Source organism: Cervus elaphus, chromosome 16 (assembly GCF_910594005.1).
Source record: "Cervus elaphus chromosome 16, mCerEla1.1, whole genome shotgun sequence".
Taxonomy (NCBI): Eukaryota; Metazoa; Chordata; class Mammalia; order Artiodactyla; family Cervidae; genus Cervus; species Cervus elaphus.
The window spans coordinates 34,276,977-34,303,060 of NC_057830.1; the positions used below are offsets into that span (position 1 = coordinate 34,276,977).

Sequence of the window (26,084 nt, forward strand, 5' to 3'; positions counted from 1 at the left end):
ATCCATGGGTAGGCTTTTGTGTGGGCATAAATTTTCATCTCCTTTGGGTAAATATCAGGAAGCATGATTGCTGGATTGTATGGTAAGAGTATATTTAATTTTGTAAGAACTGCCAAACTGTCTTCCAAGTTGGCTGTACCATTTTGCATTCTCACCAGCAATGAGTTCTTGTTGTTCCACAATCTTTACCAGCATTTGGTGTTTTCAGTGTTATGAATTTTGGCCATTCTAGTAGGTATATAGCTGACAGAGGTTTATTTAGAAAGATTTTTTGTAAAGGCATCTTTGGGCCTCCTAATGTCCTCTGAACTAGAGAATATGGATATGTATCATTTATCTTTTTGAATATATGTCAGTGCTAAAACTTGCTGAAGCCAAATGCTTCTTTTAGATCAGGTGTAGTTAATGAATTTGTTTGGCTCTTTGGGCTGAATGGTCTCAATTGCCGCCACTCTGCTTCTGTAGAGTGACATAGATAATACATAAATGAGTAAGTGGTGATTCACTAAAACTTTATTGACAAAACAGATTGTGGACCAGATTTGATTCATGGGTTCCAGTTCGCTGACCTATTTTAAATATCTGACTTCCCTGGTGGCTCAGATAGTAAAGAATCTGCCTGCAATGCAAGAGACATGGGTTCGATCCCTGGGTCAGGAAGATGCCCTGGAGAAGGGAATGGCTACCCACTCCAGTATTCTTGCCTGGAGAATTCCTTGGACAGAGGAGCCTGACAGACTACAGTCCCTGGGGTTGCAAAGTGTCAGACACGGCTGAGTGACTAACACTTTGAGTTTTCAGAACAGATCTCGAATCAATTTTTTCTTCACTATCCTGACTCTGGTTGGATGGCATCACCGACTCAATGGACATGAGTTGGAGCAAGCTCCAGGAGATGGTGAAGGCCAGGGAAGCCTGGTGTGCTGTAGTCCATGGGGTCACAAAGAGTCAGACTCGACTGAGCGACTGAACAACAAATCCTGACTCTGCAGATAATTTTAAGGCAAAAAGATCTATATTTGTTTTTAAAATTTGGTATAAGAAACAAGCTCATAATTTATAGATTTTGAGTTTGGTATGCAGAGATGAGATTCTAGCAATAGGACTGCTTAGAAATAGGATATTCCTCCTAGAGCCCTCTGGTGGCTGGAGGAAGCCATTGCCATAATCCCTGCTGGGTGTATGTGCTATTGTGTCCCACTGTTTGCAACCCATGGACTGTAGCCCACCATGCTCCTCTGTCCATGGGATTTCCCAGGCAAGAATACTGGAATGGGTTGCCATTTCCTTTTCCAGGGGATCTTCCCAACCCAGGGATAGAACCCGTATCTCTTGTGTCTCCTGAATTGGCAGGCTGGTTCTTTATCACTCACACTACATTGGAAGCCCCCAGAGTCCCTGGGGATGTGACAGTTATGTTTTACTCTCTTGGTTTCTGTTTTCCACTGCTTTAATCCCAACCATCTGGGTTAAGAGGGATGACCTATGCCATTAGCCCTGAGAGTACTTGGAGGGGGTTGAAGATCAAGGAATAAGAATGACTTTACTATCAGGAACCCTGATAGGCTTCCCTGAAGTTTTTGCTGGAGTTTCTACTCAGCTAGTCCTCTCAATACCAGTTCATCAGGTTTCTCATCAGAAGCCAAGATTTTTGAATCAGTTCCAGTCACAAGTCATCAGCTTTTAAATATTCAGAAATCTCAGTTGGCAGTGAGGTGGTTTGATGGTGTATTCCTTGCCTTAAAGAGCATAAAAATGATTGGATTAGCCATCCCCGTAATGATCTAATACAGGGTGTTTTGTGCTGGAAGTAATGATGACACTGGGTGTATTTTAAACAGACTCGTTATCTCTTTTTATTTCTCAGAACTCACATTCTGTGTAAATCACGTGCCATGGCTTCCCGGCAAGGATTTATAATTTAAAAAATGTCTAGCTTTCCAGAAATAAGTGCCCTGCTATGGAAGTACCCTCTACCTGTGCTTCCAATTAGTAGTTTACCGGAGCCCCCTTAAGAGACTATTTTGTACAGTTTTGAGAAGAATGTTTACTGTGTAAAAGGAAGAGGGGAAATGTCAGATTATTTTACAACTCCAATCTTTCTTAAAACGTGCTTTTGCTCAGTCATCCCTCTTTCCCCTTGCCCTGTATCCTTTCTGTTCTCAAGGTTCTCATTCCAAAAGCCTAGAATCTCCTTTCCTTCCTCTGTCCCTCCCACTACCTTCCTCCTCCCCAGCCCTGCCCCGGAATCTCTTTCTCCTTACCTTTCTCTCTCTCCCAGCCATCCCTCTCCCTCTCTCTGGTAGGTTATCAAATCCATTTTCATTCTCTGATGTAATACTCTCCTTAGGAATGGGAAGATGGAATGATTTGGCATCAAATGACCCTCCTGTAGAAACTAAATCTTTGTATTATGTGGCTTAGAGTCAGGGACATTTCTAGAAAGCCTTGAAAGAAAGAAAGAGGGTGCTAAGTCATGCCCAACTCTTGTGATCCTATGGACTGTAGCCTGCCAGGCTCCTTGGTCAGGGAGAAATGATGTGTGCACCCAATCCATCAACATTTCTCATACAGATGAAATCTGGCTAAGGTGACTTGAAGGGAGAAAGCAATGTCATGGAAATGCAACATGGCTTTGAAGAAGGACTCAGTCATTACTTATTACACTCTTTGATTACCCTTGACATGTGGTTCTAAATTATGCATAGAATCAAAGACATTTTGAACTTTTGATGAAATTATAAGTGTATTTATCCATTCATTTATCCACACACCCATCGATGATCCATCCATCCACATATCTGTCCATCCCTTCATGCAGCAAATATTTGTTGAAGAGTAACTGTGTGTCAGAAACTGTAGAAGTGTTGGATGACCTACCTAGCCCAGTGGTCTGCTGCTTCTCCAACAAGCTGGGAGCCTCTTCATCATCTACGTGCTCCATGACCTGATGTTTTTGAAAGATTCTATCTGAAAACAATATTCATGAAACAACAACTAATTTGCTTCTGAATTTTTTATTCATCATCCAAAGGTATAATTATCATTCAAAGCCTTTGAATGTCAAGAGGTCACTAGTCCAAAGCAAAGAAACTCGACAGCTAATTATGACACTGGAGAGACTCTTGGAGTCCAAAGCAGAGGTTATAATGATAATCTTTGGACTACCATCTGACACAGATATATGTTTTTAGGCCAAATAATCGTTTTGAAAAATGGAAATCAGTTGGAATAAAATTCGAGCTTTACTTTCACCTGGGGGATTTGTTAACACAAAGCCCTGATACCAACACAGCGAAGTTAAGCAGCAGTGCCCTTTAAAAGAGTCATTTGTTCTCTGAGTCACCACCATCCTGCTCAGCCCGTTCACATTCTTCCTCCATGTGATCATTTGTGACCACCTTGTTTCACCGATAAGGAAACAGAGGCCTGAGAAACTCACTTATTCAAGGCTATACAATTATGAAACAACAGAACTTGACCTGAAACCTGAGTGTTCCTATGAAGTACCCTGAAGTTTCTCTAAGAGGCTGTTCTTCTATATGTCTTGTCCCTGCCTGGCCCCAGAGCATCATCACTGTCTCCTCCAAAGCATGGCAGTCACCCACATTTGTAGCATTCTATCTAATGCTCTGCATAGATGTGGTCCCTAATGGTCCTCAAAGATTTTACAGAATATAATTTCCCTAAGTAAAGAGAAATGACAGACTGGGCACTCTTCCAGTCAGGATGTGGAAAGCATGAGACATTGATCTCCCTCTAACACCAAAATAGCATCAATAAGCTAGATAAATTACAAAGTCATATTTTAAAAACTCATGTGAACATGAGGATGCAAAGAAACCTCAATGTACTAAGATCCAGAATGTCCTTCCTGGGGCAGCAGAGACCTGCAGCTGCTTTCACCTCTGGTGGTAGGGAGAGGAGGAAGAATATGCCAGAGGAGGGCAGGGAGGAAGCTAAGCCTTTAACAAGCCTTTAGTGACTATGAGTGGGCTGACCTGACTGCTTGGGACCCCAGAGTCTCCAGAGTGAGTTGGAGTCTGGGACCTGAGAGTCTTCAGAGTGAGTTGTGCTTTCCTACCACCACTGGACCCCAGGCCTTCCCTGAGTGAAGAGGGGCAGTATGCCAAAGCTGGACAGGGCGGGAAGGCTGAGTGAAACCCTTCTGAGGCATTGCTGACCTTGAGCCAGGGCAGAACATCCCTTGACCATGGTGGCGGACACGACCACAGGAAGAAAAATAATCACCTGAGGTGCAGAGAGCCGTGGGTGGGACTGAAGAGCAAAGGAGATTTCCTGAAGCTCAGAGAGTTGGCAGCAAAGTCATAAAGCGTAGCAAGCTCTCCAGAGTCTCATGGATGCTCAGAATCCAAGCCCTGCTGAAGGGCAAGCTCTGAGAGCACTCTTAAGCTTTTGAGCCAGTGGTAAACAAACTCTAAAGTTGCAACCCAGTTGCAGCAAAACCTAAGCTAAGGCACGTTGAGAATTCTACTTTGCAGTAGCAGATCATTCTGTTGATCTTCTACCCATAAGCCTAATTCTGAAGCTTGCAGACCCAAATGGATCAGGTGGCGCCAAACCCACCTCCTTCGCTGTCCAACTGTGCTCCAACTGGCCCAAGTCATTGCTGACAAGATCCACACCTCACTCCACAATTAGGGTCCACTAATAATTTGCATTTCTTCTTGGGATGCTGTGCATTTTTGTACTCTGTGCAGTGCTATGCTAAAGGAGAAGCAATAAGAGAGTGTTTCTCTTGGCCAAAAAAAAAAAGGTATTCAGGACAGGCGGAAAGCAGATATATAGCTAAATACATAATCACTTGACCTTGCCTATTTTTTAAGAAAAGCATATCTTGAGAATTGTTAGTTCTCAAAAAAGAATTCAGCTTAACACTGGTCTTTATCTCTAAACATCTCATTAGAGACACTATTAATCTTAGTAGAACAGTTCCTGGTGCAAGATTTAAAGGATAGAAAATCATTATTTTCTATTACCAAACAGAGTTTTTGTCAGAAACAAATGGCCAGTGGGAGATTTGAAAGAAAAACAAATTTCTATTTAATTGATCTTAGTGTCTTCCTGAAAACCTACTAAATGGTTGCTTCCTCAGTGAGTCAGGGGAACTCAGGATTTTTTTTAGTGCTGTTGAGATCTCTACCTTTTCCCTTTTGGTTTTGAACCCTTTTCCTTCTCTGAACATTTGTAGCCTTTCTTTGTATGTGATTTTTTTAGATTAACTCTTTTAAGTATGTAGCCATTGGAGATCTAAGTCAAACCCAATGCAAATGATACCAATTTGAGTACTTTTATCTTGAAGAGGGGTCATTGCTTTATTGTAAATATCTTGACATGCTTCCTGACACTTTCACCAAAGAAAGATTTGCTGATTTCAGTTATGTGCAGAGCTAGCAAGGGAACAAATGCTATTCTGAGGACAAGGAGGGGGCACGCTCTGTGCCAGGCACTAATCTGATGGCTTTATATCCGTTAATTGTTTATTCTTTATACCAAATCTTAGAGACAGGTACTATTTTTAATCTTCATTGTGTGGAAACAGACAGACACAGCTTCAGTTGTTTTCTATTCCTGTGATCAGATCCTAGATCAGGGTTGAGCAAACTTTTCTATCCTAGGCCATTTAATAAATGTCTTAGGCTTTGCAGGACACATGGTTTCTGTTGGAATCACGCATTTTGCCATCGTAACAAGACCATGTCCACAGATGGTACCCGAGCAATTGGGTGTGTCTTTGTTCCAAAAAAACTTAATTGATGGAGACTGAAATTTGAACATCACATAATTTTCATAGGGCATGAAATTATTCTTTGATCGTTTTGGGCCATTTACAGATGGGAAAAAAAATCAAAACAAAAAGCATTCCTAGCTCCAGGGCTGTGCAAAACCAGACAGTGATCTGGATTTAGCCCACAGAGAGTCTAGTCTGGGGATCTCTGACCTAGATTAAAATGGAAACATCACTGCTGTCTAATCGGATCTAAATATCTGTCATCTGGGATGGAATGCCTCATCACTGATGAGATGAAAAATGCTTAGAATTTGAAAAATGCTTTCGAGAAGAACCAGTAGAAACCATGTCAGTTGGAAATGCTCAGCCTGGTATCCACGAGAGCAGGCAGATGGCCCTGGACCATATCGTGTTGGTAGCGCAGGTCCTGAGAAGCACATTGGAACCAGGCTGCCTTGGATTTATATTCACTCCTCCACTTAATACTTGAGTAACCTTGAACAGGTTACTTTTCCTCTTTGAGTGTCAGAATCCTCATCTATAAAATAAGCATAAGAATTCCTGCTTGATGAATATTAAGTGAAAAAAAAATCTACTACTTGGCAATGTAAACAATTACATATTGCTCAGATCAGGAGAGTTTAGTAAAAGGTAGCTCTGAATTGATATCTAGTATATTCCTGACCTATTCTGTTTAGTTCAGCAGTGCTTTTAGATTGTATAGTACCTCACCCAGTAATTCTTCTATTAAAAAAGGCAGGAACTATTTCTCTTTTAATCATTGTATATGAATAAAATATAAAAGAGTATATGCAATATATGTGTAATTTAAAGAATAGTTGAAAAACACCCATGACCCCATAACTTTGCTTATGAATTAGAACAGTACCAGATGCTCTCAGGTCTCCTAACCTGACCCTCCCAAATTACCTCCCTTCCTTCTCTATGCTATTCTGAATTTTAGGTTATTCATTCTCTTATTTTGCTTTTATAAATATACTCCATACATCAGTGAGTAATATATACTTTGTTTTTTCCTGTTTTTGACATTCATACAAATGAAATCAAGCTCTATCCATGTATCTCACTTTTCCCCCATCAATATTATGGTTTTGAGGTTCTTCACATTGATGCATACAGTCATAGGTGTTCATTTCAGCTTCTGTGTAATTAATTTTCTATCATATGAACATATCACATTTTATGTATTCATTCTCCTGTTGATGGACATTGTCTCTAGGTTTCTGCTGTTATAAACAAAATTACTATGGCATCTTGAATACTTCTCATAGGGATATAAGTAAAAGAGTCCCTAGCATAGATACAAACCTAGGTGTAGAAAGCAGGTACAGACCTGGGTCATGGAGTTTGCACAATTTCAGCTTTTCTAGGAAATGGTAGCTTGTTTGCTGAAAGGGCTGCTCCCTTCACATCCATAATGTATGAGTTCCCAGTGCTTCACAGTCTTTTCCCTTTCCTTTCCTTTTTTCCTTTAACTCTTAGAAATGGAAGCACAATACCAGCTCAGAAAAGTCAACAAAACATAAATTACAAAGCAAGTGTGTGTGTAACCACCACCCAGGTCAGAGAGAGAATTGGTAATACTCAGAAGTCCCTATTTTGCCCCTTCCCAATATTTATCTTCTCCCTTCCCCCTGAAAGGTAATCACATCTCTGACTAAATATTTTAGTTTTGTTTTGCTAATTTGAAAAAGTCATATAAGTGGAATTCATTCAGTGGGTATACATTTATATCTGGCCTGTTTCATTCAGTTTTATTTTTGTAATGGTCACTCATTTTGTGTGTGGCTTGAAGTCATTTATTTTCACAGCTGTATAATGTTCCATTGTATATCCAATCTACTGTTGGTAGACATTCATTTCCTACTTTTTGTTATTACAAATGGCACTACTGTAAAAATTCTATGTGTTTCTTGATGCAACAGACCTAGAGCCTGTTGTATGTATAATTTTGAATGGAATTACCGTGTTATAGGGTAAGCATGTTTAACTTCAGTAGATAATGTCAGTTTTCCAGATAGTTCTACCAAATTACTCTTTCACCAGCAGTATATGAAAGTTGCTTTTGCTGCACATTCTCATGAGTGCTTGGTATTCTTCTAAATTTGGGCTGTCAAATGAATGTGTAAATAACTTCTTAAAGTTTTTCATTTTCCTGACCTTAAAGAAGTTGAGGACATTTTCATGTGACTATTAGCTATTTGAATATCTTATTCTGTGAAGTATGTATTCAAGTCTTTTGCCATTTTACCTTCTGAGTTATCTTTTAGAATTATTTTATTATTTGTTATTATTGGAGGCTTTTTAAAAAAATTCTACATAGGAGTCATTTTTTTATTTGTACATGTTGCCAAAATCTTTTCCCATACTGGGGCTTGACTTTTCACTCCTGGATGGCACTCTGGATGAAAAGAGGTCTTTGAGTTCAGTGGTGTGTTCTCCAGGGCTGTATAGCACTGCACCTCTACTACCATCTGGGATGGAGTGTTTGCAATTAGATGCTCATCAGATAAAAGTACAGGAAAGTGGTCAGAAAGAGACCACCTAGGTAAGCAAAAATTCCTCACTTTCCAATATGAATTTCCAAATTATAACCTTTCAAAGGTAACTTGTTCCCAGACTGAATAGAAAAAGGTGTGCTTTAAAACTGAACTTGAATTTCAAGAATAAACAATGTTCAGCTTAACTTGAATTTCAAGAATAAGCAATGTTCAGAAACTATAAAACTCTTAGAGGAAAACATAGCCAAAACACTCTTTGACGTAAATGGCAGCAAGATCCTCTTTGACTCACCTCCCAGAGTAATGGAGATAAAAACAAAAATAAACAAATGAGACCTAATTAAACTTAAAAGTCTTTGCACAGCAAAGGAAACTATAAACAAGATGAAAAGACAGCCCTCAGAATGTGAGAAAATAATCGCAAATGAAGCAACTGACAAGGGATTAATCTCCAAAATATACAAGCAGCTCATGCATCTCAATATCAGAAAAACAAACAACCCAATCAAAAAATGGGAAAAAAATGTTTCTCCAGTTTTTAGAGAAACAGACATTTCTCCAAAGAAGACATACAGATGAGTAATGAACACATGAAAAGATGCTCAACATCATTCATTATTACAAACATGCAAATCAAAAATACAATGAGGTATCACCTCACACTGGTCAGGATGGCCATCATCAAAAAGTCTACAAACAATAAATGCTGGAGAGGTGTGGAGAAAAGGGAACCCTTCTGCACTGTTGGTGGGAATTAAATTGATACAGCCACTATGGAGAGCAATAGGGAGGTTCCTTAAAAATCTAGGAATAAAACTACCAGCAGTCCCACTACTGGGCATACACCCTGAGAAAACCTTAATTCAAAAAAAACACATGTACCCCAGTGTTCATTGCAGCACTATTTACAATAGCTAGGACATGGAAGCAACCTAGACGTTCATCGGCAGATGAATAGATAAGCTATGGTGTGTATGTATACATACATACACACATACAATGGAATATTATTCGGTCATAAGAAGGAATGAATTTGAGTCATTTGGGGTTGGTGAAGCTAGAGCCTGTTAGAGAGACTGAAGTAAGTCAGAAAGAGAAAAGCAAATATCATATATTAATGCATATGTATGAAGTGTAGACAAATGTTTCTGATGAACCTGTCTGCAGAGCAGGAACGGAGACGCAGACATAGTGGGGTGGGGAAAGACCTGTGGACACAGTGGGGTTGGGAGAGGGTGGGATGGTTTTTGAGAGAGTAGCAGTGGAACATATGTAATACTATGTTTATAATAGGTAGCTAGTGCAAAGTTGCTATATAACACCAAGAGCTCAGCCTGGTGCTCTGTGACAACCTCGAGGAGTAGGATGGGGAGGGGTTGGAAGGGAGATTCAAGAGGGAGGGCATGGATGTATACTTGTGGCTGATTCCCATCGCTGTACAGCAGAGACCAACAAAACAGTGTAAAGCAATTATCCTCCAATTAAAAAAAAAAAGCCAATATGCGGCTTAGACAAAAAAAGGCTGCCAGTTTCCCATGAAGGGGAATGACCAGCTCTCTGGAGCAGAGGAGCTCTTCCTAGAATGGGGCAGAGTGAGAGCCTTTCATGTGAAGCAGTAAGATTTCCTGGAGCAGAGAGGATGGCCCGAGGCTGTGGGAGGCACTGGGCCGCTTTAGCTCTAGTCCTGCTTCTCTTTGGCCTCCATCTGGGTCGCTGGGCTAAAGTTTTGCTTTGGGGGCCACCAGAGTGGGGTGCTGCTTAGGAAGGTGCCGGTCAGCTCAGCTTTGTCCTTTGTTCCCCGCCAGCGGGTAGAGTGAGTGTATGAAAGAGTGAGAGACAGAATAGAGACAGTGTGTATGTGAGGGTGGGGTGGGCATGGTGGGGAGGCAGGAAGCCCCCAATACTTGGATTCAATCATTTTCTTTATTTTCTGGTGAAACGTAGGCTATTACTTCAGGGACTTATGAGAGAGCTATGAAGAGAGAAATACCTGTATGTTTTGAAAAAACTTTCAGAAACTCCCTTTTCCCTTCCCGAAAAAAAATACTTCATGATTTTCTTGAATCTCTTGTTACTTTATCAAGAAGAGAAATAATTATAATGGCTATGACTTGAAAAAACAGAAAGAAATGGTCCATGGATTTGATGGATTGAAAGGGTCATATAGTACTGAGCGGGGTGAATAAATAAAGAGGCACCTTTTATCTACATCCCAGTGAAATTTCAGAACATCAAAACTAAAAAGAAAATCGGGAAAGGCTTTAGAAAGACTTGACTCTCCTAAAGCAGGTGTTTGAGTTAATCCCTCAAGAATATATTCTGTAAAGGATGAATTTAAAGATTATCCCCTCTATTAAGAGAAAAAAGTAGCATATGTGGCTCCCTTCCCTTCCTTCTCCAAGTCCCTGTGGATAATAGAAAATGTATTAGAAAACAGATGCAAGAAAGACTAACATCTTTGCATCAACAGTCCTGTGGTATCTCTGGAAGATAGGAAACAAATGGAAGGAATCCAGGTCAAACACATACAGAAAATAGGAGTCGTTCTGTGTACTTCTGGCAACAGATAACAGGTCAGCCATCATGGTGGGTGCGTTTGGAACATTGGTTTCCCTGTGCTAAGTCATAGGCAATAGCAGGCTTGAGCTGGAGGTACCTTGTATGGATAATACCCTGAAGGAACTAGTCTTCAGCCTGAAATCAAGTTACTAACTCACACTCTTCTCACATGGCATGTCCTGCCCTTCCCTACAACCTCTGGAGTCCATTGTACTAAACAAATAACATAAAATACAAGCATGAGCATCAAACCAAGAATCACCAAACACTTAATGAAGGAAACATCAGTTCATTGAATAAGACACTCTGATGCAGCAAACCAAAGGGCTGTCACCAAGAAAGTAGTATTAATGGAATCAAAGGGATTGGACTTTAAAAGAAACCAAGTAGATATCCTCAGAGGAGAAAGAAGAATTTATTTCATAAAACAAGAACAGGCATCTATTTCAAGAGCCAAGTAAATATTACATTGGAAATGAAACATTTAATTGATATTTTAAAAATCATCCATAAATGGGATGAAAAACAGGATGCACATAGCTGAAGAAGAAATTAAACTGGAGGCTTGAATAAAGAAATAATTTGGAATGTATTATAAAAAGCAGATTTAAAGAATGAAACAAAGCTTAAAAAGACACAGAGGATAATACTAGGAGTTTCAAGATCCATTTACTGCTGCTGCTGAATCTTACTAGTTAGTTAAGTCGCTCAGTCGTGTCCGACTCTTTGTGACCCCATGGACTGTAGCCCACCAGGCTCCTCCATCCTTGGGATTCTCCAGGCAAGAATACTGGAGTGGGTTGCCATTTCCTTCCTAGGGTCTCTCAAAAGAGAGGATCAAGAGAGAGTGGTTGAGGTGAGGAAGGAGACTGGGAAGAGAAGAAAAAAATCAAAGAAATGGCCAAAGATGAGTTGTCTGGGGGCCTCCCTGGTAGCTCACTGGTAAAGAATCTGCCTGCCAATGCAGGAGACACTGGTTCAGTCCCTGATCTGGGAAGATCCCACATGCCTTGAAGCAGCTAAGCCCATGCTCTACAGCTATTGAGCCCATGGTGCTCGAGAGCCTGAAGCTGCAACTACTGAAGCCTGTTGAGTCCTAAAGCCCGTGTTCCACAAGAGAAACCACTGCAATGAGAAGCCCGTGCATTACCACAAGAATGCAACCTCCCGACTCGCCGCAACTAGAAAAAAAGCCCATGCAGCAACAAAGACCCAGCACAGCCAAAAAGAAAGAAAGAAGGAAAATTATAAAAAGATGAGTTGTCTGATTACAAGTGTCCCTACAGTGCTTGGGCTTCCTAGGTGGCTCAGTGGTAAAAAATCTGCCTGCCAATGCAGGAGATGCAGGGAACATGGGTTCTGTCTGTGGGTCAGGAAGATCCTCTGGAGAAGGAAATGGCAACCCACTCCAGTATTCTTGCCTGGGAAATCCCAAGAACAGAGGCGCCTGGTGGGCTATATAGTTCATGGGGTTGCTTTTGCATGGGGTTCATGGGGTTGGACACGACTTGGCGACTAAACAACCACAGTGCTCATCTTGACAAATGAATAAAGACGTATCAGGGTGAACATTCAGAGTAAAGAGATCTTGAAAAGCTTCACAGAGAAGAAAAATGGGATACTGTTTTGGTTACAAGCATAAGGACTCTTAGCTGTCTTGAGTGGGTGGAAAGGGAATCCATCTTTGGGGAGAGGCATGCATGGAAATAGTTAATATTGCAGTATAGTTTTACACTGTGAATATAAAACTGAATTCCTGTTGTTAGCAAACTCTTCTTGGTTGCTCAGGTTACTTACTATCCTTGGAGAATGGTTTGGATTCTCTATGATACATGTGAAATGTTAATGTTAGTCAAAAGCGGAGTGTTTGAAATGCTGTACAATCCTGGTTTGGAAGCTAGCCCTGAAAGGACTTCATAGCCATCTATATTTGCAGCCCCCTTTCTCTTCCTGGGGCCAAGACCTTGTTTACCACCCTGGAGGACACAGCTCAGACTAGAAATGGCTGAGATTTCCTTTCAAAATCCAGGGCTTTCCGATAGAATGGTTGACAGCTCTTCTTTCCTGGATGGCTCTGTTTAGGCTGCTGATGGTGTAACATTTTCTACTCAACAAGAAAAAAATGCCCTGTATCCTGGAGAATCTTTTGAAATAAATAGGAAAGAACAGATGCTGAGTTTTAGTTCATATTAAGATTGGATTTGCAAGGGCCTACTTATTGGTAACTTGATAACCTTGATTTAACTGTCCAGGTCACTGGAGTCCTCATAGTACATGTGTGTTTATTATAGAACAATTAACCAAGGAACACGGGCTAAGATTTCTTAGCAAAGGCTCCTTGTGGGAGGAATAATGACCAGTTTATTGATCAGTATTTCTATAGGGATTTCTCTCTTGGTTTAGTTAAGAATATCATATTTTATTGATTGAAGGGATTCTGTGGTTCTGTTATTTTTCATGTTAACTCCCTGAACTTTTCTTGTGTGATTTTAGAGGGCAGAGCCCACCAGTTGCTGAATTTAACTTACTCCTGAAAGCTCACACTTTGGAAACCTATGGGGTGGATCCTCACCCATGCAAGGTAACTACCTCTCACTGCAGATTGACAGATAATGATTGTTTCACCCAACAGGCAATTAATTGGTATACAGGCCTGAAGGAGCCCTTCTGGGATATTCCCACAGCCTGCTCCATCACCCCTAATGGGAAGGGACAACAGTGTACTGCAGTCACATGTTTATGTAGTTGATTTTCTCCATCGGAGTCTTCTAATTGCTTGCTCATTCACTCATCCATCAATTGGATGGTTTTACCTCGCGAGAAGTTGTGGGATCCTAACGGGTTTGTTTGCAAAGGCCATTGCCAGCAAGAATGCAGTCTTTAACAGTGGGTAAGCAGAAGCAAGGGCTTCCCAGGTGGCGCTAGTGGGAAAGAACCCACCTGCCAGTGCAGGGAGATGTAACAGACGTGCGTTTGATCCCTGGGTTGGGAAGATCCTCTGGAGGAGGACATAGCAACCCACTCCAGTATTCTTGCCTAGAGAATCTCATTGACAGAGAAGCCTGGCAGGCTACAGTCCATGGGGTCACACAGAGTTGGACATGACTGAAGCAACATAGCACACACACAAGTAGAAGGAAAAATCTTTCAATTGATCTTTAGAGTATATACTTTTCTTTCTTCCTTTACTTGACTTACTTGAGAGTTTTTCTCTCAAGTGGGTGATCAAGACCACGTGTATCAGAAACACTCAGGCCCCACCCCAGAGCCACTGATCAGCATCTCTGGGGAACCTGGAACCTGCCTTTTAAACAAGCTCCCAACGTGGTACTTAAGCACATGTGTTTCAGAAGCGTTTTATGAAAACAGTGTTCTTTTCATATTCTAAAGCCACTGCACATCAATCAGACATTAACCTGAATCCTCAGCTAAGCATTTATATCAGCCAGGCTCTTAAAGGTGTGTTTTTGAGTCGTACTAGAACATTTCTTTACCCAGGTGGGACCAGCTAATGGTATTTGGAGAAGTCCCCGGTACTAGAGCTCGTAGCTCAGGCTGGACCTTAGAAGGGCCTGGGGAGCCCCATCACCCCCTGTTGTCCAGTCCCATGGGGATGTGAGGGTGCAGCCCCGGCAGAGAGCTGGCAGGCTGGTTGACCGTGGCATGTGCCTCTTCTTCCTCTGCCCACATGATTATTGTAGAGTATTTGCCAGATGTCTCTTCCTGCTAATGGTATAAATTAGATTATTCCACTTCATGAATTAGATTTTATCCACAAATTTGAGCCTCTCTGTCTGTTTTATTTATTACCTGGAGACTGACTTGAGTTTTGTTGTTATCATTGTTGTTCCTTTGTCTTAATTTATCCATGCTTAGTTTTCCTGCTGGAGACTGGAATCAAAGTAGGCATTTCCAGGCATATCTTTATTTTTAAATTACCAGATATCCCATATGGGGTTGACTAGTTAGTTTAGATGCTCAGGGCTTTGGTTTCAGGGCTAATGACAACCAAGAACAGTTTTTCTACTTACATGGTGGATCTGAGAACTCAGACAGTCCCATAAGACACTTGGAAGTAGACTAGTGGTTTGGGAGTAACCTGTATTTCCCAGGAGGTTTCTGGGGAGGCAGAGGTCCACTCCTCAAATGGAAAAGCTGCACATTCCTGGCCCTCACCCACATTTTAGAGGTACTATCCTTGGAAGTCCCATCTGAGAAACTTAGTTTATGGCTACGATCATTGTACTTAACCTAAAATTCACCCAGATCGAGGATGAATAAGCATATCATGTATCCTTTATTTGATATTCCTTAATTGAATATGTTCTTATTTCTGTTTTTTTTTTCTTTCAGGATTCAACAGGCACAACAACATTTTTAGGATTCACCGCTGCAGGCTTTGTGGTATTCCAGGGAAATAAGAGAATCCATTTGTTAAAGTGGTGAGTACTTCTTTGGAAAACAATTCTTGCTTTTTCTTAATCTTGTTTTTCTTTCCCAGTCTTTGACTTTCTGTTTGGAACTGCCAGGTAGAATGCCTAACGTCCATTTCCCTGCCTTGGAGCTTCTTACAAAGAGATTATTCATCTATAAATGAGGTTCAATCTTGGTTTCCCTAGACCTCAGAAGACCTGGAGTGTGTCCCAGGCTCAGAGGCTCTGCCTCCAAAGGGAAGGTGTCCAGGATTCCTGGTGAAGAAATACCAGGGGTGACCATAGGGTGCCTCAGGGCAGGGTTAGGGTGCAAGTTCCCTCAGACAACAAGGACCCCCTCTATTTCTGCCACTTCTTTTTATTCTCTTCTGTTGAATTCTTGCTGCAGACCCACCCCTCTGTAATCCAGTGTATCAGTGAAGATGCTTTTGACTCAAAGGAACAGGAAAGTCTGCTCACAGTGGCTTACAGATGAGAGGACAGCAAAAGTTCCAGGGGTCCGGCAGCCCCATGGTCCTTTAACTTAACTGCCTGGCAGCATCATGAAGGACTTGCGCCTTTGCATTTTCTTCTCTGTAGTCACAGGGTGGTAGCTTTTGTCCCCAGATTCGTGCTTATAAAGTGGCCATGCATGCAACTTCAGTTGTCACATCTTCCCATGGCCACACCCTCAAGGAGAAGAGCCCTTTGCATGTGTCTCCTGTGAAGACAAGGATAACTTTTTCAGAAGCTCTGTAAGAGACTTCCTGTGTATGTAATTGGGCAGGGTTGGGTCATATGTGCCTCCTTAAACCAGTCCTTCCAAGAAGTAGAATTCTGTGATGAGGTTGGTCAAATCAGGATCCAGCCTCATGGGGAGACCATCATCTGTATGAACACTTGATCTAGAGGAAGAATAAAGTATGGGTTCTGTCAGTAAGGACGTGGGAGAATGGACCAGCGGGCCCGCTGTGTCCAATCAAGAAACAAAATAGTTTTGGTAAAGAGTAAAGAAGTCTGCAGAAACTAACAGAACATTGTTAAACAACTATACCCCAATAAAAATTTTTTTTAAATAAAGAGAAAGACAAATAAAAAAAAAGGACTTATCTTGACTGTACTTTAAAACACAAAGAGTGAAGAAGGCTGAACATTTTGTATATATTGGAATACTGTAAGGGCTTAGTCTTGTTCATAGCTGAAGCTATGATTTGGACCTCTGATGGTCCTTGACAGATTTGTCACCTGGTCTCTCTGGGTGGTGGACTCACTCTCTTGGCTTGAGCCCTAGGGGTCAGAAGTTTTTGATGGGCCTTTGGGCATCCACCCTCAGTCCTGGATTGAAAATGCTCTCTCAAGGTTATCTGAACCTCCATTTCATGGTTCTTTTAGCATCAGGATTTCTTCCAGCACCTTTTTTATCAAGTCCTCATCTACCCCATCGCTTCTTGGCACTCTCCTCTGAGCACCTGCCTTCCCTTCAAACCTTCTCTACAAGAATAGAATCAATCAGCTCATGTCCACTTTGCTTCCTACACCTTCTGCTCTGTTTTTATGATCAGCCTTCTCTTCCTAAGAACCTGAATTTGCCTAAATATCTTCCCTACCTACTCTGTCATTGCCTTTATTCATGTTATACTGTCAGTTCGCATCTGTGCCCACATACTCTCTTCCTCCATAATGAGCATTCTCAAATGTTTGTGTGTCTCTAATAAATCACTTAACTGTCTGAGTCTCAACGTACTCATTCATAAAATGGGCATTCATTATATCCAACTACTTTACAGGAAAGAAAGAAGATGGTGGGGGAAAGGAAATGAAATAGTGTGTGAAAGTGATTTGATTTGTGAACTAGGATGTTTTATAAATACATAGCATGGTGGGTTACCTACTTTCTTCTCTGTGTTCTCAGTATTTGTAAAGAAGCTCTGATGTTAACCACCCTTCACTCCATTCCAGAATAATTTCCCTAGGGATTTTCTGACTTTGGGGAGCATGGGTAATATGGGCGGGGCTTCCCCCATTCTCTCCTACAATTACAAAAGGCTTGAGGGTCCTGCAGGGTATTTGATCCTCAGGTACTACTCAACTCTGGAGTCCTTGGGTTAGATGCATGCATATTGATTGCAAGTCTCTCCCCTTGGGGCTTTAGTTTCTCCTCGGGTCCACTGAAGAGTTGAGATGGACAGTCCTCAGATCTTTTGTTTCTAGGTTCTATTGTTTCTGTTGGGATGTTGTCATCCCCATCTCTTCCAGCCATGGCTTAGGAACACTTTGTAACAGCCATGTATATGTTACTAAAATAAATTTTCTTCCCACGTTAAACCTAGTGTTGTTTTGTTTTGAACATCCACTGAACTTTATCCCTCTTGCAAATCCTCACCACAGCTTAATATGACCTCACTGTTCTTTTTCCCCAGGAAAAGCACAGGGGCACATATCACTGTCCTAGGAATTAGATCAAAGGAATAAAAATAGAATTCCCTCCTCTCTTTACACTTATCTTCTTACCAAAGAGGTGACCTTAGGTCTACATTTCAGGTAGATTTTAACTGAGCATCTCCTTAAGATGAAGCCTCAAGTCTTTTGTCTATAGTTCCTCAAGGTATCCTTATAGTTTTGAGCATCTCATTATCTAACAAAATGGTTCATTTATAAACCGGGAGGGCAGAAATGAGAATTTTGCAATGTGCATGTCTTGGAGATGGATGTGAAAGGATGTAGATATTGTGAATCCATATGGTTTCATTAACCAAATCTGAAATAACTATTATATACTTCCTACCTCACAAAGTGCATTGGCCAATTAATATTGTTTTGGTCATTAATATTCATGAAACCTCTACAGCTCCTTGGAAGAAAGGTACAGCTTAACTGTAAAAAATAGGATAAATAATTCTGAGCTGCCTACAGATCCTCTCTTGGGAAGAAAATTGTTGTAGAATTCACTTGGGGACTCTTCCCTGCTCATTTGGCCTCCAGCAATGATAAGATAATATCTTGTTTCATTGCTGTCTGCTTGGCATTTGTGAGTCAGATGGATTCCTATGGGAAAGCAGGTACCTTAATTAGCTGCCACTTTTTTTTTCTTCTCACCCAAAGAGATTTTCTTTTCTTAGGCCAGATGTCTGCAAATTGAAGTTTGAAGGGAAGACATTTTATGTGATTGGCACCCAGAAGGAGGTCAGAAACTGCCTTTCTACCTGTCTGTTGTTGAGTGTGCATGCATGTGTTTGTACATGTGTGTGTGGGTGTGCCTGTGCATGAGAAAGTTTCAGGTATGGCATGTGCCTGTAGTAATGTAGCCCCCAAAGACCATGATGTTAAAGTTTGTGATGATACCAGAAATTAAGAGGTAAATAACACCAGGTTTACACATTTAAGAATTAATCCAACAGCATGTATACTATCTATGGTGAAACAGATCACCAGCCCAGGTGGGATGCATGAGACAAGTGCTCGGGCCTGGTGCACTGGGAAGACCCAGAGGAATCGGGTGGAGAGGGAGGTGAGAGGGGGGATCGGGATGGGGAATACGTGTAAATCTACGGCTGATTCATATCAATGTATGACCAAAAATAAATAAATTAATTAAAAAATTAAAAAAAAAAAAGAATTAATCCAGTGAACAATGCTGACCATATACCCCTGTGTGAAAACTAGGTTGTGATAGACTTGGGCTTTCCGGTGCCTCAGATGGTAAAGAATACACCTGCAATGCAGGAGACCCAGGGTTTGATCCCTGAGTCGGAAAGATCCCCTGGAGAAGGGAATGACAACTCACTTCAGTATTCTTGCCTGGAGAATTCCATGGACAGAGGAGCCTGGTGGGCTAGAGTCAATGGGGATACAAAGAGTCAGACATGACTGAGCTACTAACACTTTAACTTTCACTGACTTGAGAAATAGCTAATGGCTCTTCTCCCTACTTCTATCAATTGCCAGAATACAAATTAGGAAACAAATTAATGATACTTGAAGATAGACATCAACCAGTGTTGATTAGAGTTTTATAAAAAGGATAAGTCTTGGGAATCTTAAAATCAAGGAGTTATCACATGTAGGTTGGGTTTATCATTTGGGAGGAAACTATTACTGAAGAGCCTCAGAGCTCAGTCGGAAAGTTTCTCCATTTTCATGAGCCTAGTGTTTAAGCACTAGATATTCAAAAATAGTGAGTAAATTTTTAAATTCATCCAAGTCTGATTGAGAGGTAGGTGATGCCTGGAGTGTTGAGAAAGATTATGAAACTGTTCGTTATCCAAAACAGGACCTGGAGAGGTTAGTAATATCTGCAAAGGGTGAGGGAAGGGGGAATATGATTTTAGCATCTTCTAAGTACATAGAAGAACTGTACAAAAAAGATCTTCACGACCCAGATAATCACAGTGGTGTGATCACTGACCTAGAGCCAGACATCCTGGAATGTGAAGTCAAGTGGGCCTTAGAAAGCATCACTATGAACAAAGCTAGTAGAGGTGATGGAATTCCAGTTGAGCTACTTCAAATCCTGAAAGATTATGCTGTGAAAGTGCTGCACTCAATATGCCAGCAAATTTGGAAAACTCAGCAGTGGCCACAGGACTGGAAAAGGTCGTTTTCATTCCAATCCCTAAGAAAGGCAATCCCAAAGAATGCTCAAACTACCGCACAATTGCACTTATCTCACACGCTAGTCAAGTAATGCTCAAAATTCTCCAAGCCAGGCTTTAGCAATATGTGAACCGAGAACTTCCAGATGTTCAAGCTGGTTTTAGAAAAGGCAGAGGAACCATGGATCAAATTGCCAATATCCGCTGGATCATCGAAAAAGCAAGAGAGTTCCAGAAAAACATCTATTTTTGCTTTATTGACTATGCCAAAGCCTTCGACTGTGTGGATCACTGGGCATACACACCGAGGAAACCAGATCTGAAAGAGACACATGCACCCCAATGTTCATCGCATCTCTATTTATAATAGCCAGGACATGGAAGCAACCTAGATGCCCATCAGCAGACGAATGGATAAGGAAGCTGTGGTACATATACACCATGGAATATTATTCAGCCATTAAAAAGAATTCATTTGAATCAGTTCTAATGAGATGGAAGAAACTGGAGCCCATTATACAGAGTGAAGTAAGCCAGAAAGATAAAGACCAATACAGTATACTAACACATATATATGGAATTTAGAAAGATGGTAACAATAACCCTATATGCAGAACAGAAAAAGAGACACAGATGTACAGAACAGAATTTTGGAATCTGTGGGAGAAGGCAAGGGTGGGATGTTTCGAGAGAACAGCATCAAAACATGTGTATTATCTAGGGTGAAACAGATCACCAGCCCAGGCTGGATGCATGAGACAAGTGCTTGGGCCTGGTGCACTGGGAAGACCGAGAGGGAGCGGGTGGAGAGGGAGGTGGGAGGGGGGATTGGAATGGGGAATATATGTAAATCCATGGCTGATTCATGTCAATGTATGACAAAAACCACTACAATATTGTAAAGTAATTAGCCTCCAACTAATAAAAATAAATGGAAAACATACAAACAAACAAACAAACAAAAAAACCCAATAAACTGTGGAAAATTCTTAAAGAGATGCAAATACCAAACCACCTGACCTGTCTCTTGAGAAACCTGTATGCAGGTCAGGAAGCACCAGTTAGAACTGGACATGGAACAACAGACTGGTTCCAAATAGGAAAAGGAGTATGTCAAGGCTGTATATTGTCACCCTGCTTATTTAACTTATATGCAGAGTACATCATGAGAAATGCTGGGCTGGAAGAAGCACAAGCTGGAATCAAGATTGCTGGGAGAAATATCAATAACCTCAGATATGCAGATGACACCACCCTTATGGCAGAAAGTGAAGAGGAACTAAAAAGCCTCTTAATGAAAGTGAAGGAGGAGAGTGAAAAAGTTGGCTTAAAGCTTAACATTCAGAAAACTAAGATCATGGCATCTGGTCCCATCACCTCATGGGAAATAGATGGGGAGACAGTGGAAACAGTGTCAGACTTTATTTTTTTGGGCTCCCAAATCACTGCAGATGGTGATTGCAGCCATGAAATTAAAAGATGCTTACTCCTTGGAAGGAAAGTTATGACCAACCTAGATAGCATATTAAAAAGCAGAGACATTACTTTGCCAACAAAGGTTCGTCTGGTCAAGGCTATGGTTTTTCCAGTGGTCATGTATGGATGTGAGAGTTGGACTGTGAAGAAAGCTGAGCTCGGAAAAATTGATGCTTTTGAACTGTGGTGTTGGAGGAGACCCTTGAGTGTCCCTTGGACTGCAAGGAGATCCAACCAGTCCATCCTAAAGGAGATCAGTCCTGGGTGTTCATTGGAAGGACTGATGCTGAAGCTGAAACTGCAATACTTTGGCCACCTCATGTGAAGAGTTGACTCATTGGAAAAGACCCTGATGCTGGGAGGGATTGGGGGCAGGAGGAGGAGGGGACGACAGAGGATGAGATGGCTGGATGGCATCACCGACTTGATGGGCATGAGTTTGAGTAAACTCCCAGAGTTGGTGATGGACAGGTAGGCCTGGCGTGCTGCAATTCATGGGGTCGCAAAGAGTCAGACACGACTGAGCGACTGAACTGAACTGAACTGAAGTGCATAGTAATGCATAAGTTACTTCAATTCTGTTTCGTAGGTGGTGGGATACAAATAGGTAAACTCTTAAAAGAAAAATCTGAAAAACTGTATTTAACGTGCCCTTAATTGTTTTGTTATATTTTATTAGAAAAAAGCCGTGTTGGCATTTCATACTTCAACACCAGCTGCCTGCAAGCATCTTTGGAAGTGTGGGGTGGAGAACCAGGCCTTTTATAAGTAAGTCACTTTTATTCATTTAATCATAGGTTTGAAAAAGCACTTCTGGAGTCCTTTATGTTTCACAAACAGCTACATATTCATTTCTTTTAATATAGTCCTTTTTATTATATTTAAATGAGTTATAAATTTGCTGCATTATTCAGAGTGACTCCCAACCACTGTTGGCCTGACCATGTCTTGAACTTTATACTGGGTGTTTCCTAATTGCTGTGGGCTTTTTGAGGGGAGGGGCATTGTTGTTTCCATTCAACATGTCACAGGATCTGTTTTCGGTTGGTTCCCCCCTTAGAAGCAGACCTTGGGAAGAGCTTAGTGCAAATCAGGTGTGGTTACTGAATGTACCAATAGGGGAGTAGAGGAGGGAGAGGGGAAGCAAGAAATATAGGGCATGATATTGAGTAGTCACTACTGTGAGCCGCTGGACTCAGCTGTGTCTGCTGGGGATCCCCAGCAGACTGCAGAATGTGCCTCAAAATTCTCCCACTGACTGGCAAAGAGGTTGGTCTGTTTATCTACCAATTCCCCATTCATTTTAGTTTAGGGACACTTACGAGGGCAGAATTAATACTCTCTAGCACTTCTGACTTACTCTGAGCTTGGGTTGTACGTGCTCTCAACAACAGAAAAAGAAACCTTAGACAGAGAGTCACACATATATTCCTGGTAAGAAGGCTTCAGTGTTTAGAGAGGAGAGCCAAACATTTGTAGGTAGAATGCCATCAGGGTCTTCTAGGATCATAGAAAGTCAATGCTGCACAGAACTTCAGAAACCATCCACGAAACTCTCAGGTTTCAAAAAGGTTCAAATTTAAGTTCTAGCTTCTCCTCTTTGAGATCGTTACTGATTGGAAGAGCAGTGGTGATGGATGCAGTCAGGAGCCTAGCGAGTGCTGCCTGGGGTGTCAGCACCACTCACCCCTGGAATTCATCCAGGTGGATTTTGTCTCACTCTGCCACCCTGCCCCCCTACACTGAAATAGTCTTACCAATTAGACTCACCTGAAACTGCTGACTCTCTGATCATCCTGGGTTTTGGCTTACAAGGGCCTTCAGGAGAATGAAGGCTGAAACAGTGTTTTTCAAACCCCTTTTAAGCCACAGAACTCTCTTCCTTACACAGAAAGTGTAGACAAAGCCTATGTAAAAAAAGATAAAAATAGAGAAGCTGTGCTGTTGGTGGGGACCAAAGTTGGGACTGGGGACTAGAGACCCTTGACTCATTGCTCACTACTCCACAGGAGGTTGGGTGACCAGTTGTCTGAGTTTGCCCATGACTTTCCCAGGTTTGGAATGAGAACTCCCAAGTCCTGGGCAGATGCTGTCAGGAGCATAATTTGAACATGCTTGGATGAGATGATTCACAAAATGCTGTGCTTCTAGGAATGATGATGCATATCAGTAAGACATCAAGGCATCTGTGAGTCTCCTACAGTGTTTGAAGACTGGTAAATAAAGAATAGCTGATGACCTCTGAAAACTCAGCATGTCTAGACCACTCCATTCACATGACAGCAGAGAGAAGGAGAGGCAGACAGTCTGGGGTGCTCTTAGTCTTAGTGGGAGCCTTCACATTTTTGTTTTTGTTTTTAATCATTTAAAAAAATTGAGGTAATACTCACATACTATAAAATCAACTGCTTTAATGTGTAAGTTCACTGGTTTTAGTATAATTCACCAATTTATGCAACCACCACCACAATCCAATTATTCAGGACATTGAATAGTTTTTGCACATGTATTGTTTTATCATGAGTGAGAGAGTCAGTTGGTATATGGAGTAAAATAAATGTAAAAACTGAATTGAAAAGAGGGGAGGGAAGGGGGAAAAACCCACAATCAAAGGCATCCATTTGGGGCATTTGGAGTAGGCTCATTATCTGGCAGCTAACAAAGTAGTCTGACAATTCTGTCACTGAATGGGCCAAGCAGGCATATCAAAGAAATCACTTCCAGTCATCTGTAGAAGCTTCAGAAGACCCGAGGAGTGTAACTGTGAGAACAGGTGGCACCATACAGAGTTGACTGAGTCCTTGCGTCAACACCTCTGCTCTGGTTGGGCCAGGCTACCCCATCTCTCCCATTAGGACTTCTAATCCCTAATATTTATCCTGACCTGAGATTTGCCCAAACATTGTGTTCCACCATTATCCCACAATTATCCCTGTTCCTTAAGAAAGAGGAAAGATTAGCTTATCCTGACCCAGCAGTGTGACCTTGAACCAATGGCTGGCCACATCTGGCTCATCTGTTGAAGGGAGGGAGCTGGGACTCAGGTATGATTTGCTTGTATCACTGTGGCCTCGTGTTAAGCATAGTGGGCTTTGGAGGCCAACAGACTTGGGTTTGAATCTCGATTCTGTTGCTTACTAGTCTCGTGTGACCTGAAACAAAACAATGAACACTTTGAGCCTTATCTTTATTTTTCATCTGTAAAATTCAGTTGGTAATCCCTGCCCTGCAGCGTCTAGTCCTGCCAGGCACACTGACCATCAATAAGTGGTAGCTGCTGCTGTGACTGGGATGACTCCCTGCTCCATGAATGGGAATGTCTTCTGAGTGCCGGTTGGCTGCAGAGCCCACTCCCTTTGCTTCTGAAGAGCTCTGACTCTCTGAAGCTCTGAACTTCCTCCACTGCCCGCTTCCTTTCCTGGCCCTGCTTCCAGCTGATCATGGTTTTAGCCTTCATGGTCTGGGCCAGCAGAGCAAGGCACTGATCTTTTTTTTTTTTAATTGGAGTATAATTTCTTTGCAATGTAGTTAGTTTCTGCTGCACAACATGAATCAGCTATATGTGTATATATATACACACACACACACACACACACACACCCACCTCTTGAGTCACCCCCTCTTGAGTCACCCCCCGTCCCACCCCTCTAGATCATTACAGAGCACCAAGCTGAGCTTCCTTCGCTATGCATGCAGCAGCTTCCCACTCGCTATCTATTTTACACATGGTCGTGTATTATGTTAATGCTATTCTCTCAGTTTGCCCCACCCTCTCCTTCCCCTGCTGTGGCCACAAGTCTTTTCTCTATGCCTGCATCTCTATTCCTGCCCTGCAAATAGGCTCATCAGTTCTACTTTTCTGGATTTCATACATATGCGTTAATATACGATGTTTGTTTTTCTCCTTCTGTCTTCACTTTCTGTGGCAGACTCTGGATTTATCCATGTCACAAAGCCCTGATCTTGTTTCCTGGCTTGGGAGTGGTTTGTTTCCCCCTTTACCCTTCACCTGTCATGAGAATAGGGAGGCCCCATGGCCAAGAATTCCCCAGTATGCTTTTAACACATGAATGTACTGCTAGTTGTCAGCTGGCCCAGGGCCACCGACCAGGTTTGAGAGCCCTGGCTCTGAGATCTGCTGCCTGGGAACAGAGCCCAGAAACAGAAACTCTGACTCTCCCTCCTGCTCCCCCCGCCCCGGGGATCCCCAACACAGACTTAGACCATCACCATCTGAGAGCTTCCTCCCTGCCGTGTGTTTTGGGTGCTGCCTCCCCCAGAGCGCTGGAATGTGCCATTTCTGGACACTGATTCCCTGAAAACGCACTAGATTCCCTGAAGAGTTCAGTGGCACCCTGGTGGTGGTTCTGATGAATCTATCTCACACCTGCTTTAGGATGAGACAGTGCTGGGCACTGGGGACACAGTGGAAGCTCAAATGACACTCTCTGTCCCCAGCTTTGTATAGAACTGTGTGCAGGACATAAAGATAGTCCCTAATAAATTTCTTGTCTGGGTTAGTGTGCATTTTGTCAAAGGAACAGTATGACACTTGGTCGTCAAGGACCCAGAGTATCTCCCTAAACTGACACCTTTCACACTTCAGTGAGCAGGAGAGTTACCCAGAAATCCTGTTAGAATGTGGATTCTGGTTCAGTAGGTCTGGGTGGGGCCCAGGAGTCCTGATTTCTAATAAGCTCCCTGGTGATGCTGAGCTGCAGGCGTATGGCCCACACTTGAGTCATGAAGTTCGAAACCAGAGATCCTCAGC

At 42.0% G+C, this 26,084-nt stretch overlaps 1 protein-coding gene across 3 annotated transcripts in view; it reads left to right on the plus strand.

The window, feature by feature from the left end:
* Nucleotides 1-26,084, plus strand: part of FRMD3 (FERM domain containing 3) — a 326,745-nt gene that overhangs the window by 223,209 nt on the left and 77,452 nt on the right. For all 3 annotated transcript variants that reach the window (XM_043927504.1, XM_043927505.1, XM_043927506.1), the window contains exons 7-10: nucleotides 13,327-13,414; nucleotides 15,187-15,275; nucleotides 18,365-18,428; nucleotides 21,993-22,081. In XM_043927504.1, the coding sequence (XP_043783439.1) occupies nucleotides 13,327-13,414; nucleotides 15,187-15,275; nucleotides 18,365-18,428; nucleotides 21,993-22,081 (330 nt within the window). The remainder of the gene's footprint in view (nucleotides 1-13,326; nucleotides 13,415-15,186; nucleotides 15,276-18,364; nucleotides 18,429-21,992; nucleotides 22,082-26,084) is intronic.